At 46.8% G+C, this 12500-nt stretch overlaps 4 protein-coding genes across 6 annotated transcripts in view; 2 read left to right on the top strand and 2 right to left on the bottom strand.

Moving 5' to 3' along the window:
• vps52 (VPS52 subunit of GARP complex) overlaps positions 1 to 998 on the top strand; it is a 12340-nt gene extending 11342 nt beyond the window's left edge. For both annotated transcript variants that reach the window (XM_082521124.1, XM_082521123.1), the window contains exon 20: positions 1 to 998. This exon is cut by the window's left edge and continues 406 nt beyond it. The gene's annotated coding sequence lies outside the window, so the exon portion shown is untranslated.
• Positions 999 to 1001: 3 nt separating this feature from the next.
• igldcp (Ig-like domain-containing protein) lies at positions 1002 to 5991 on the bottom strand. Of its 2 annotated transcripts, none has more exons than XM_082521147.1 (8): positions 5850 to 5991; positions 5450 to 5626; positions 4665 to 4708; positions 4217 to 4576; positions 4028 to 4118; positions 3389 to 3567; positions 2859 to 2912; positions 1002 to 2746 (listed from the first exon to the last, which is right to left on the bottom strand). In XM_082521147.1, the coding sequence occupies exons 2-8, from the start codon at positions 5494 to 5496 to the stop codon at positions 2664 to 2666; spliced, it is 858 nt and encodes a 285-aa protein (XP_082377273.1). In that variant the 5' UTR covers positions 5497 to 5626; positions 5850 to 5991; the 3' UTR covers positions 1002 to 2663. The 2 variants fall into 2 exon arrangements, with proteins under 2 accessions (XP_082377273.1, XP_082377274.1); XM_082521148.1 differs by having other exon boundaries at positions 5471 to 5626.
• An 82-nt stretch (positions 5992 to 6073) lies between these two features.
• Positions 6074 to 12500, top strand: part of LOC309698599 (uncharacterized protein) — an 11468-nt gene continuing 5041 nt past the window's right edge. The window contains exons 1-3 of the mRNA XM_082521150.1: positions 6074 to 6160; positions 7934 to 8296; positions 10295 to 10417. Of these exons, the coding sequence (XP_082377276.1) occupies positions 6124 to 6160; positions 7934 to 8296; positions 10295 to 10417 (523 nt within the window). The 5' untranslated portion in view covers positions 6074 to 6123. The remainder of the gene's footprint in view (positions 6161 to 7933; positions 8297 to 10294; positions 10418 to 12500) is intronic.
• LOC309698598 (uncharacterized protein) overlaps positions 11200 to 12500 on the bottom strand; it is a 5125-nt gene continuing 3824 nt past the window's right edge. Inside the window, exon 2 of the mRNA XM_082521149.1 lies at positions 11200 to 12500. This exon is cut by the window's right edge and continues 277 nt beyond it. Coding sequence (XP_082377275.1) covers positions 12274 to 12500 — 227 coding nt within the window. The 3' untranslated portion in view covers positions 11200 to 12273.

Raw genomic sequence — 12500 nt, 5'->3', positions numbered from 1 at the left:
GGGAAACGTTTGGCCCTCCTGGCTCTACAGTGACTGTGGGGGTGTGCAGGGTTCTTTGGCTTCTGTTACAGCAACAGCAAAACTTCCAATTAAATGCTAATTCAACCTAATGTAAATGAATGTCTAATAATCACATTGAATGAAGAATAAAATGATGATCCCCGATAGAAGCGATGAAGGCCGTGCAGCTTTCAGTAACTGAGCTTCAGTTTGTGAGATGATCAATAATCTATCAGCTGTTTTGATTGGCTCGCTGCTCTAATCAGACGGGAGCACGTCTGTGGAACACGTTACTGAGACTGACGCTGAAAGGACAAAATGTTTGTTCAGCAGGTCCAGTGTTTAGACTCAAACCGTCTCGCTCCGCCCACCGTCTCTGTGAGGCTCCGCCCACCAGCTTCATTAGAAAAACGACATTTAAACTAGATTAGCAGGTCTGCTTAGTTCAGTCTCAGCCTCCAGCCAGTGTGGAGCTCTGAAACACTGCAGTTCCTCCCACGACCACCAGAGGCCGACTCCCAGCAGTGAGCACCGTGTTACAGGTTTACAACTGTATTTTCTAACTCACCTGTTTAAACTGTAATTGATAGGGGCGTGGCCTCTTTGACTGACAGGCAGCTGCTAACTGGACCTGTGCACCGTGTTTGCTTGTGCTGTGGCTCCATGCTTTGATACAACAATCATATTTAAGCTTCGTCACATGATCCCACTCCATCTTTCATCTACAGTCTGAAAACATCAGCGCTGACGGTGTTTCATAGAAGTGATCCATCACGCTAACACGATCTCGTTATATGCTGTACAATCTGGGGAATGGTGCGGTTTTATGGGAACTATTTTCAGTGGCGGATGAATCCACATGTGGTTCTCTGACCGTGTGTGAGCAGGAGAGTGTTTTAATAGATTTGTTGGTGAGGAGATGAGGATCCTCCTGCAGACAGTGTGTCGTGTTATTGATGTGAATCTGTGTGAAGTCTAACAATGAGAGTACAACACCAGTCTGTCTGTGCGCTTTATTTATTGTTGTTATTCACAAAGATCATCGTAATAATTTAAATGATTATAGTTCATGGAAAGCAGTCTGAATGTCACCAACACCACAACACAGCAAATACCACAGCGTCCTCAAACGCACCGCGGTGCGACCAGACCGATAACTGAAGCTCTCGGACATCGTTTGATTTAACTGCGTCTGACTGGATACAGAATCAAAGACTGTTTAAAGCGACGACCCAAAGCTACAGCGACCACATCGATAAAGGCTTCTAAGTGCAGAGAAGTGACGAGAAAAGGCTAAAGAAGATTAAAAGAACTTGAAATTATGAAAAATCATTAGAAGTGTTTCTTAGTGGAAAACGATGAGGCTGGACGAAGCTCAGCACACCACAGACGCCCCTGAGCCCGAAACACCAGCTGATCTGTTCATCCACAGCGGGCGGCGTCTTTGTTGCCATGGTGATGTTGGACACGGGGCAACGAGCGATTTAAAAAAAGAGTTTTGTTGCAAATGTAACGAGTTTTATTCTAAACGTAATACTTTCATTGAAAACGTTTTCATCTTCTCTGGATTTGTCTGACTGACTGATCTGCAGTGGCTCCGCCCTTTGTGCGCAGACACTCTTCACACATAGATGAATCTGACAGTGCTTTTTGTCCATTTAGTACATTTAACAAAATATATCGTATATATTACATATATCTCTCTTTACATTCTTAACTGTTGAAATCCTCGGCCGGAGCAGTCACTTCCTCATAAGGCACCATTTCCAAAAGGTTAATGAGCTGCTGATGTGCTCCGCCCTCCGTCATCACACTTTGCCTCATTCATTTACCTCTTTATCACGGTGATTCCCCCCCCCCAATAAACTCTGACCCCTGGGCAGGAAAGTGCTGATTTCCCACGGTCAGTGAAGGAGACCCAAACATAAACGTTTCAGGTCATTTTCTGCTCGTCTTCTGAGTGTTTTAGAGCTCCGAGGACTTTTACAGTCTATGTGGTGGTGCTATCATTACTAATGGGATCTGCAGATGCAGACGTTCACACTGAGCTGTTTGACTGTTTTGTGCGGAGAAGTTTTGGTGAAACAGGTCAGAGTTTCTCTGATTCGTTGACGTTGTTTTGAATCTTTCACTCATTTCGCTCGGAAAATGAGTGAAACCGTTCCATCTGTGTCTCCGTTGGATCGGCAGTGGTTTCCGTGGTGACGAGGTCTGGTGCTTCTCTAGCACAGAGGTGATCACTTCACTGCAGGGGTCTCCATAATGAAATAAAGAGCTAAAAAGGCAAAGAGTCATGATGGAGGAGGATCTTCTCAAATCTGGCAACCTAAAAGGTGCCTTTTGTAAATGACGCCTTATCAGGATCGGAGCGCGGCTTATTTAGAAGTGAACAAACAGAGGCAGGCTGCAGGTTTCCATCCATCGTAGTGTCAATCTACACCTAAGAACAAACCTGCGTCGCAGTCTGAGCCGCGGCTGCGTTTCTAAGAAGCCGGCCGATGATTGAGGGTCACAAGAAACAATGAACACACACACACGCGCACGCACGCACGCACGCACACACACACACACTTTAGATTCACAGCTCTCAAACTGGTGAACTGTCACCATCTGCTGCCTGTAATGTGCAGGAGAGTCACGTGTGCAGCTCGTGCAGAGGAAACTCAGAGAAGCTGAAGAGTTTGGAAACTCAGGACGAGAACCGCCAGGGTGAGAAGAGCTGAACAGCTGCTTTTGGCAGCAACATCTGGAAAGACATCAAAGTGGGAACACAGAGGGTTTTTTAATTTAATGTCCTTAAAAATCACTCTTCAGATGCAGACCCTGATTCATGGGCACCATGCAGGTGCTTTCCTCACCTGTGGGAACGTACTCCAGCTTCTCCTGGACTCTCCGGTCAGGACGGGCTTGTGCTGTGGGACAGACAGGTAGATGTGATGATGATGCACACGATAGTTCCAGTAAAAGCACAGGTTAAACGGCTTCAGTTATTCTGTGTCGTCAGCTGACTCTGTTGGACGCTCGGGGCTCAACTTTCTCTATTTCTGGTTCTTCAGCAGAAACGCCGACGCGGTCCAAAAAAACCATTTCCTGTTTTAAGTTTGTAATTTAATTCTCCGTTTGCGGCAAAGCGGAGCGTTCCCACGCTTCGGTGTCGAGCGCTCTTAATCGTAGACGGCGCTGGTGCTCAGATTCACCGTGTGGACAAAACGCCCTGTGGCGTTCACACACAAGAGCTTCCCGGTTTGAGTTTCCGCAGCCGAGCAGCTCCTGTCAGTGCTTTTGTCCATACGACGTGCACTCAGCGACTCTCAGGAGTACAACCTGCAGTACTAACTCATTTAAAGTAATCTAGGTAATCCCATTTAAGATCAATCGATAGGCTCACCATCCACAGAGAGCTGCACGGTGCTGACGGCGAGGCCATGTTGGTCCAGGACTTTGTAGATTCCTTCATCTGATGGTTTTAACCTCTTCACCGTCAGTTGCTCGAGCAGCAGGTGTTTCTCCAGGCGCTGACTGTTGTTATCGCCCCTCATCCACAGGTCCGACCACGCCGAGTCGTTTCTGTGGAGAATGTAAATGCTGTCAGAACAAAAACACCGCGTCGTCCTCAGAGTGCACAAGCAACAGCAACGCGATCAGTCTGCCCACAGAGCCACAAACGTCTGCCTCCCTGTAAGAAGATCTCCCCCGCCCTCCCCTTGCATCCTGGCGCAGTGCATGCTCTGTGCAGCAGCACATCTGTGGGTTTATCCCAAAATGAAATCTGTCTGCCGTGAAAGTTTCTGCTTTGCACGAATCATTTTCCCCAAACGCCACATTCTGTCTCTGTCAGCACCAATTACAGGATGAGTCAGAGCAGCCAGCAGCCTTTGATTCGAGACACAAACTGTCGTTTTATTAAGCAGTAGGCGAGCTTTTACGTCAGCGGGGGAAATAAAGAGCTGAGGGGAGGAAGCGTGAGGGTGGGAGATGAACAAATCCACCACCAGCGTCTCCACCTGTCGGCAGGTGAGCAGCTCACCTGGCCTGGAAGACCACTCTGACTGAGTGACGGGTGTAGAGCTGCAGGACCATGTCCTCGCCCGGCTGATGGAACTGAGAGGATTTATGATCTGAAACAAAAGAGCCATCAATGAACAGATGAAATACTCCAGGAACGACATCAGAAGGAGACTGTCCAGCCTCCAAGGAGACGATGTCAAACACTAACCGCCCACAAGCAGCCTGACGCCCTGAATGAAGACCCGAGTTCTTGCAGACCTCTTTCCGTCCACCACCATGAAGCTGTCGTAGCGCCCCGTGTCTCCGAGCTGAACGTCGCTGATGATCAGGGAACAATTCCCCGACCCCAGCTTCTCCTCGGGCACCCTCACCCGGCCCTCAAACTCCGGCGCCTGCCACTTCTCGTCCCCGCGCTGTTCGAACACCGTGTCGGACAGGGTCATCCACTGGACGTGGCAGACGGGCAGAGCCGCCTCACCCAGGTGGGACTTCCAGCTGCAGGGAAGGATCGCCTGGTCCCCCGCCATGTAGGAGATGGACAGCATGGCGGAGGAAAGAGAAGAGGAGTCTGCAGAAAGAAACACAGCAAGAACATCCTGTGAACAGGGACGTGGGATTGACCAGTTCTGACCTCAGAGTGTGACGCTGATACTCACCAACTAAAGCTCCGGTGTGGAGACACAGTATGAGTATGAAAAACCTAAAGAAACACAAGAAAATACGTCATAACGGGGTTAGACGATCAGCTTATAGAATAGAATAGAATTCAACTGTATTGTCATTGCACATGCACAGGTACAGGGCAACGAAATGCAGTTTGCATCCATCCAGAAGTGCTTTAGTGATATAGATATATTACAATATATATTAGCAATAATAAAGATATGTAAGTATATTACAGAATTATTCATGAGGCTCTCTTTATTCACCTTAAATGGTCATTAGAAACACACTAGAAACACATTAGAGAGAAGTCCACGTGCCATAGCTTCCTGTCTTATAACGCCTATCATGTGGAATCTGTCCAGCCAGCTGTTTGTAGCGGTCCTGCCTGTGAGCTGCAGTGAAACTTAACTCTGACCAGCGCTCAGAAACGAAACTCAGCTTCCACATGATCCAGGCAAAGTTTCATTTCTACCCACGGACTCGTTTCCTCAGTAACGAAACTGCCATGCGCCGCGATCTCCCTGCAGGTCCCGCCCTGCAGGTCCGCAGCATCATCATCATCATTAATAATAATAGTAATAATAATAATAACAACAACAATAATAATAATCATATTTATGGTTATTTCTCCTGCAGAATGCCCCTTAAACCCAGTCTGAATTCACTCCCACCTTTCATATCCGAATAACATGTTTAGATATTACCCTGCATGTTTGCTGAATAAAAATTAAATTAAATAAATAATAAAATAAACAGGAGCAGCTGTTGCTCAGACCGGAAGTGCAGTGTGTCGTACCGGAGCCGCTCGGTGACCGTCTTCATGATGTCCGGTTCGTGGAAACTCTGCTCAGTCTTCTTCTCCGTCCCCCGCGTGCGGTTTCTCCACTCTGTTTACTCTCGGCTCCTCTGACAGCTTATCAACCCAGCGCGTGAGTTTCGATTTCCTGCGAACCTGTCAAATTAAAAGCACGGAATCAAATTCAGTGCCGACGAGTGCCGTTCTTCATCACCATCATCATCATCATCATTATAGCATTGTCGCTGCTAGTTCACATTTTGTGAAAAACGTTGTAAAAAGCGGAGAAAAGAAGATTATCCGATTCATATTATCACTGGGCTTTTATTTTGAAGCAACCGTGAGCTGCGGCGCGGAGCTCTGCAGAAACGAAACTTACCGGCTCAGCTGAGCGGAGCGCGTGAAGCTGCTGACGCCTCGGCGTGAGTTCGCGGGAACAGCGCGTGCCTTCCTTTTAGCGCTCCAGCAGCAGTGTTGGTGGTCTCTGCTGCTGCTCAGTCAAGTCCCGCTCACTTCCCCGTCCCACATTAAAACACTTTGCGCCGTCAGTCTGTGTGTCAGTCTGTGTGTCTGTCTGTGTGTCTGTGAGCGTCAGCTCCTCGCGCTGCAGACAGCTCGTGCAGCACACCTGGAGAAAACTGATCTGTATTTAAATGATGGCGGGTGTCACGTGGATCCTGACCGTTCTGTGTGAGTTTTATTTTATTTATGTTTGTTTTTATTTCAGGACTCCCTCTCAGAATGGCTGCGGGATTTCAGGCTCGTTATAGAATTCCTGGGTGTGTCAGTGAGTCTCCGGCTCAGAATGCAGACCTTCCAGGGCCCGAGGGATCCGGGTCTCCTGCAGGTGTTTGTTGTGTTTCTGCTCGTTAGTTTGTCTCATGATGATCGCGTGTTTACGTTCAAGTGACCAGTGAAAGTCGGGACACGCCCCACACTGAGGGGGCAGAGTGTTGCAGGCTGACCTCGGTCCCTGACCCCGGTGCAGACCCGAGGCCTGCTGGGTGTCCTGGGACTCACCCCTCCCTGTAGCTGGACGCGTTTTTCTTTCACTTCTCTTTACCGAGAAATTACAAGTTTCACAAGTTTCAGATTTGCTCTTGTTCTTTTTAAGGCTTTGTCCAACAACAACAACAACAACAACAACAACAACAACAACAACAATAATAATATAAGACTCGGGTATGTTGGAAGGGGATCTGTTTTCATTTCTCTGGATTAATCATCCTGTTGTCGCCCAGTGTTCGATAACCTGATGGTGTTTTTGATTTTTTTTTTTTTTTTCAGATTTTAGCATTGAAAAAAATCTTAAACTATAGTTAGACATTGTAAATCTAACTATTGTGATATTGTAAATTATAATTTACAATATCACTATATATATATATATATATATATATATATATATATATATATATATATACACTACCAGGCTATACAGCAATGACATTGGAATGTCGTTCGGACTGGAGAAGTGTAGTCGGATGGTAACAAAGAGAGGGAAGGTAGTCAGAACTGAGGGGATTGAACTACCAGAAGGCAACATTGCAGACATAGAGGACAGTTACAAGTACTGCGCAGGACCCTCAAGCTCCCAGGCCTCTGGTAGAGGACCCGAGCTTGAAGGATAAACCGCCCGCAGGGGCGTGCTGGGTGTTTTATATAAATGTATAGATGAATGTATAGATGAATGTAGATTGATAAACAGATAAACAAACAAAGCCATCCTCGAGGTTCTAAAGGAAAGTATGCTCATATTAATGATAATAAGGTACTGAAAATATGTATAATTATTATTGTTATAGTAATATTAAGAAAGTCATACTAATACTTGTGTCTGCAGTCTTCTTGTTTTTATTTTGTGATAAATTATTTCTATGAATGTTTGTTTCTGTTTCCACTTTAGTTTTTGTTGGGCAGCATTTCAGACTTTGATGGATTTTCGTATTTAAAGTCACTGATGTTTTATTGGACATTAACAGCATCATTCAGCATCTTTTCGTGGCTTAAAGCTGCTGATGAGACTTTGTGAATTATGAAAAATTGTGCTTTTTATTTTTATTATTTTATATTATCCATATTATTATTTTTATAACGAAACCTGTTTATCTGGAGTAATGGGTACATCTTTAGTGGCTGGACGGTTATTTTCTGTCTGATAATATAACTTCAGATCAATTTTAGTCTGACAAAAAATGTTTTTGTAATAAAAAAGATTTCTAAAGCTGTGGGTGTGCACAGCAGTCGCAGCAGTTTCCATGTCGACCCTCAGCCTGACTCATTGTGAGCATGTGCAGTAAACTTAACAGTATTAATGGGGAAATGATTTCTCTGTGGAAAACCATGAAGCAGGAACTGTGAGCTCTATCGAGCTGTGGAGTGCACACCTGTGACCTGTTGTGTTTTCTGTGATATGAAGGAGCCTTCGGCTGCACGCAGTCCTGACCTGTGCTCACTCCTCAGGTGCTGCGGGATGTCACCTGGCTTCAGCCTCACCTGTTCACAGCTCCACCCAGGTGGTGCCGGTGGGCCACAACGTCTCTCTACTCTGTAACATGACGCACAAATATGAGATCACCTGGTACCTGCTGCGCTCAGAGCAGCTGCTGCCTCTGTTAACTGTTAAAGAGGGGAAGTTCAACGGGCCGGACACCACTGACCATCACACAAACAACCATCGCATGAAGTGTGACGGGACGCTGCAGACCGGCCTGGTCAGCCTGGAGATCCAGGAGGTGGAGGAGGAGGATGCTGGGCTGTACTTCTGCATCGGGAGGTTTGCAGATAAGATGCACGTTAACAGAGGAATTCAGCTGACTGTGGACGGTAAGACGATCAGACGTTTCTGCTGTCAGCTCGAGCTGAGCTCAGAAACTTTTTAAACAGCAGGAACATTTCACGATACACGATGAAGATCTAACATTTCCTTTTTCAGATGTTCGTGTTGCTCTGCCTGCTGGTCCAGGCTGTCAGGCTTGGTCAGGAGGCTGTAAGATTTAAAATCATTTTCTGGATTTTCTAAAACAGTTTTGAGAGTATTTGATCATAAATGTTTACATGCTGAGTTGAGGATGACTATGGAAACAGATCAGTGGAACATGAAAGTGAGGCCGTGACCGTGGATTCTTTCTTTAAAACGATTTATGAACACTTCCCAGGAAGCAGACGTTCTGTATGACTTCTGGCTCACAGGAGGGGATATCAAGCGTGGACCTGTAGGTGGCGCCAGTCAGTAAGCGTTATGCTCTGGAGACGTGACCTCCTGATCTCTTATGGAGCTGCAGCTGGATGTTTCTGTTTGCAGCATGTGCAGCTGTCCGGGCTGCGTTCACAGCTGGGGATTAGATCACAAACTTCTTTTGTCTTCACTGAGTTTTTCCGTCAGTCGGCGTCTCTGTGTCTCAGTCACTCGTTAGGCTGCAGCGAGCTTCAGTTCTCGGCATCGATCCTCCGGGTCTGTGGACCTGTGCTGCACTCTGCCCCCACCTTCTTCAGATCAAACAAAATCGATGTGAAACGTGTGCGCTGCATGTGTGCGCTGCATGTGTGCGCTGCATGTGTGCGCTGCATGTGTGCTGATTGTGTTTTAAAGACACTAACAAAAGTTTCTATCCAAAGTCACCCAGCCTGTTTCTTTACTGTGAAAATGTTGTGAAACATAAACCAGTGCTGGATAGTTTTCATCATGATCACACTCTTAAAGTAACAAACGGGGTTAACTTTAACTATTTTTAATACTTCCAATAAACTACAGTTTGCATTCAGAAAAACCGAACCATCAGATCAATGCTGGCACGTTTCCTCTCAGAGCAGCTAAAGACGTGAAACTGTCGAGGCTCAAGTTTCCAATAACTGCATAAATAAAAGCTCGTTCATCACAAACCAGCACAAACGTTTGACTTGTGAAGAAGGCGGGGACCGTTCCTGTGTCTAAAAGTGGAAATGTGGACATGTTCAAAGACGCAGACTTGTTTCCGACCACGAACGCACCGATTTTACTCGAAATAAACAAACTGCAGCAGTTTTTTGCCGCGTGGATCAGAAGAAAACTTGATGTTGACAAAGTTTGAAAGGTGCAGTAGGATTTCTGTTCTAGGATGTTTGTGTTGTTGATCAGCTGATGGGACAGCAAGCTGCCCCCCACAGCAGAACGGAGGCAGGGGGCCCCTCGGGGGCCCCGGGGCTCTCTGCGTTCCATGAACGGACATTTTGTGACAAACATGCTACACGTCACACACGTGTGGAAAAACGAGTGGGGTGAGTCGTCACCCCCCCTGAATCTTGTCACCGCGCGTCCACGCGTCTGCAGCCGAGCAGCTGAACACACGACGGTTTCCGTGTGCGTGCTGACACCTTTAATAGTTTGTGTCGTTGGAACGAAGTTGTGAAAGAAACTGCAGTGAGACGTCACATCAGGATGTACTGGAAATAAAAGTACATGTTATATTCTATTTTTATTCTATTGATCTGAGTTTTTACGTATTTAATTGTTTTGAGTTTGATATATTTTTATGTATTGTCTCTTGATAGTCGGGCGCTCAGCTGAGCGTCACTCGTGGTTGGTTTTATCACAGGAGAAGCTTTAATGTTCTCTCTATGAAACACCACCAAGGCCTCTTTAGGATTTCCCGCTGACCTGTAAAGACGAGTCTCCGCCCCCACGGCACCGCCGCAGCTCATTTTTCCTCCAGTTATGAGTTTCCTGTAACCAGTGTGAAACCTTTCAAACCCACACAGGGAGCCGGTGTGTGGGTTTATACGGCTGGCACAACGATGTGAAAAGAAGCAGAATAAATGATGGTGTGTGTGATTGTGTGTTTGCAGGAGGTGCCGGGCGGTCGTCCACAGACCGGATGAGGCAGCCGTGTTTGAGTCTGGGGCTCTGCCTTCTGCCTACGCTGCTCGCCTTCTGCTTCGTCTGCGTGGCTGGATGCTACCTGTGGTCAGGTGTGTTTCACGTGTCCCATAATGCTTCCTCAGCTCAGCCGTGGCACGTTTGTCAAGCTCAGTTTATCTGAGGTCAAAGTTCAGGTGGGATTGTTGCACTTTTACTTGGAGCCGCGCTGCCCTCTGGTGGTGGGCAGGAGTTACAGCACTCTGCCCATAAAACAGTTCACACTGAGTCTGCAGGTAATGAACAAACATATCAACAGCGTGCGGTAATGAAGCCCCTTCATTCATGATGTGATGTGAGTCTAACTTCCTGTCTATGTTCAAAGGTGCGTATATGAATATTACAGGTTTGTTGTATGTCGGGACACGAGTCTGTGGAGTCTGACAAACACGATGCTTCCACAGGTGTTTGCAGTACTGACACAAATGTAGTGTTTAAATGTCACGCTAACACCGTCACAGTGGTTCTGATTAGGATGCAGATGGAGAGCTAATAACAAATCCTGCAGAATGAAACCTAACTGAAGCTTAAAAATGAAAATGATGTGTGGCAGCTGTGTAGGTCAGGTGTGTGATCGCGGTGACAGCGTCCTGCGTGAACAGGTTTTACCAGCTCGGTCAAACAAACACTTTTGTTCTGGAAGGATCCACGAGTGTGGGTCTCTTTATTTAAAGGGAAAGCTGTTAAACTTCAGTTAATCATTTTTCACGTTTCCAGACCCTCCAGGGGGCCGGACTGGCGTCTTTGCCAGGCCGATTCTGGGCCCCGGCCCTTATGTTTGACACCCCTGGTTTTCAGATTTATAAATATCATAAAAAGAGGCTTCACACACAGATGAGTGCGCTCTGTTTAATTCCATTCAAGCAAATCAAATTCACATGTACAAGGAAAACATCTGTTCTCACAGCTGGTGGCAGCGTGGAGACCCCGCACAAGCTAAATATAAGAGATTCTTTATCATTTCCATTCTTACATTTGAAACGATGCCATGAAAAACATCAGACCTGTGGCGTCACACCTCACAGCAACCTTTTCAAATAAGAACAAGACTGAAGCAAAATCATCTCCTTCTCTGATCATCAAAGAAAAGAGTGGATCCAGTGCTGCTGATCAGACAGGAAGGAAAACAGGACGAGAATTCAATCTAACGCCACTTTCAGCGTCTCTGCAGACGACCCTCAGCCTGTACTGGAAACACACCTGGATGTAGCTCTGAAGCCTGCAGTGGTTGCTGGGACCAGCAGGGGGCAGCAGCTGTCAGTGTTTCATGGTAACTGTGACAATAACGATCTATCGTCTCTTAGACTGCAGCGAGCAAGTTATCCTGAGCTCATTAGGTTCAAGTCTTATTAAAAATAACAACGTGAAGTTTAATTAGTAAAATCTTAAAGCCGGTGTGCGCTCACCTGTGACTGACGGGGTCTGCCCTCTGACCCCGCCTCACTATCGAGGCTTAAAAACTAGGAATGTGAAGAAGTTTGGGACTCAGAGGTCTGACCTCCAACTCTGACACCGAGCGAAAGGATCGCAGCGTGAGGCAGGACGCCGCTAACCGCGCTGCACGCGTCCCTCCTCCTGTGTTTGAGATGAAGGCTTATTCATGGGTGGTTTGGATCTAATGTTGTGATTGGAGCTGTGAGGAGACTGAAAGGCAGCGCGGTTCAGCGAGGTTTGATCAGACGGCCGTACTTTTACTAAACTGTGAGGATAAAGAGACGATACTGGTTTATTATCCCACACCCTCCCAATAAAGAGCTTTCAGGAGCTCGTCCTGCCACGAGCGCGGAGCAAGCATAAGATAAGATACCTTTATTAGTCCCACCGTTGGGAATTTGAAGCATGTTCTCAGTTTTTTGTTAACAATGTGAAAATCGTGAAGCTGAAGTGACGGCAGGTCGTTCCAGCTGCATCACACCTGCTTCAGCAGCAGCCCGTACGGGCGGATGGACTCCTGCACGATGGCCCTCACCCTCACGTCGCTGCTGTCCTCGGGGATGTACACCACCCAGACGTCTTGCCTCTGGCACGACTTCCTTTTCTCCGGGTTTATGCGGTTCTGGAGGACCACCTGGTACGTCTTCCCGTCCACTCTGGACTTGAACTTCTTGCAGTACTTCTCTGCGATCCTGATGTCCG

The sequence above is a fragment of the Aulonocara stuartgranti genome (assembly GCF_965226115.1).
Source record: "Aulonocara stuartgranti genome assembly, chromosome: 22".
In the NCBI taxonomy this organism is placed as follows: Eukaryota; Metazoa; Chordata; class Actinopteri; order Cichliformes; family Cichlidae; genus Aulonocara; species Aulonocara stuartgranti.
The sequence above is the reverse complement of the archived record's forward strand: the minus strand, read 5'-3'. Positions and strand labels throughout refer to the sequence as shown.

What these genes read in the sequence shown, in the direction of transcription:
- igldcp (XM_082521147.1), bottom strand. Translation starts at nt 5,496, where the DNA reads ATGAAGACGGTCACCGAGCGGCTCCGGTACGACACACTGCACTTCCG. An exon ending in TACGACACACTGCACTTCCG is followed by an intron (nt 4,709 to 5,449) that starts GTCTGAGCAACA and finishes GTGTTTCTTTAG; the next exon opens with GTTTTTCATACTCATACTGT. An exon ending in CGTGCAGCTCTCTGTGGATG is followed by an intron (nt 2,913 to 3,388) that starts GTGAGCCTATCG and finishes TCTGTCCCACAG; the next exon opens with CACAAGCCCGTCCTGACCGG.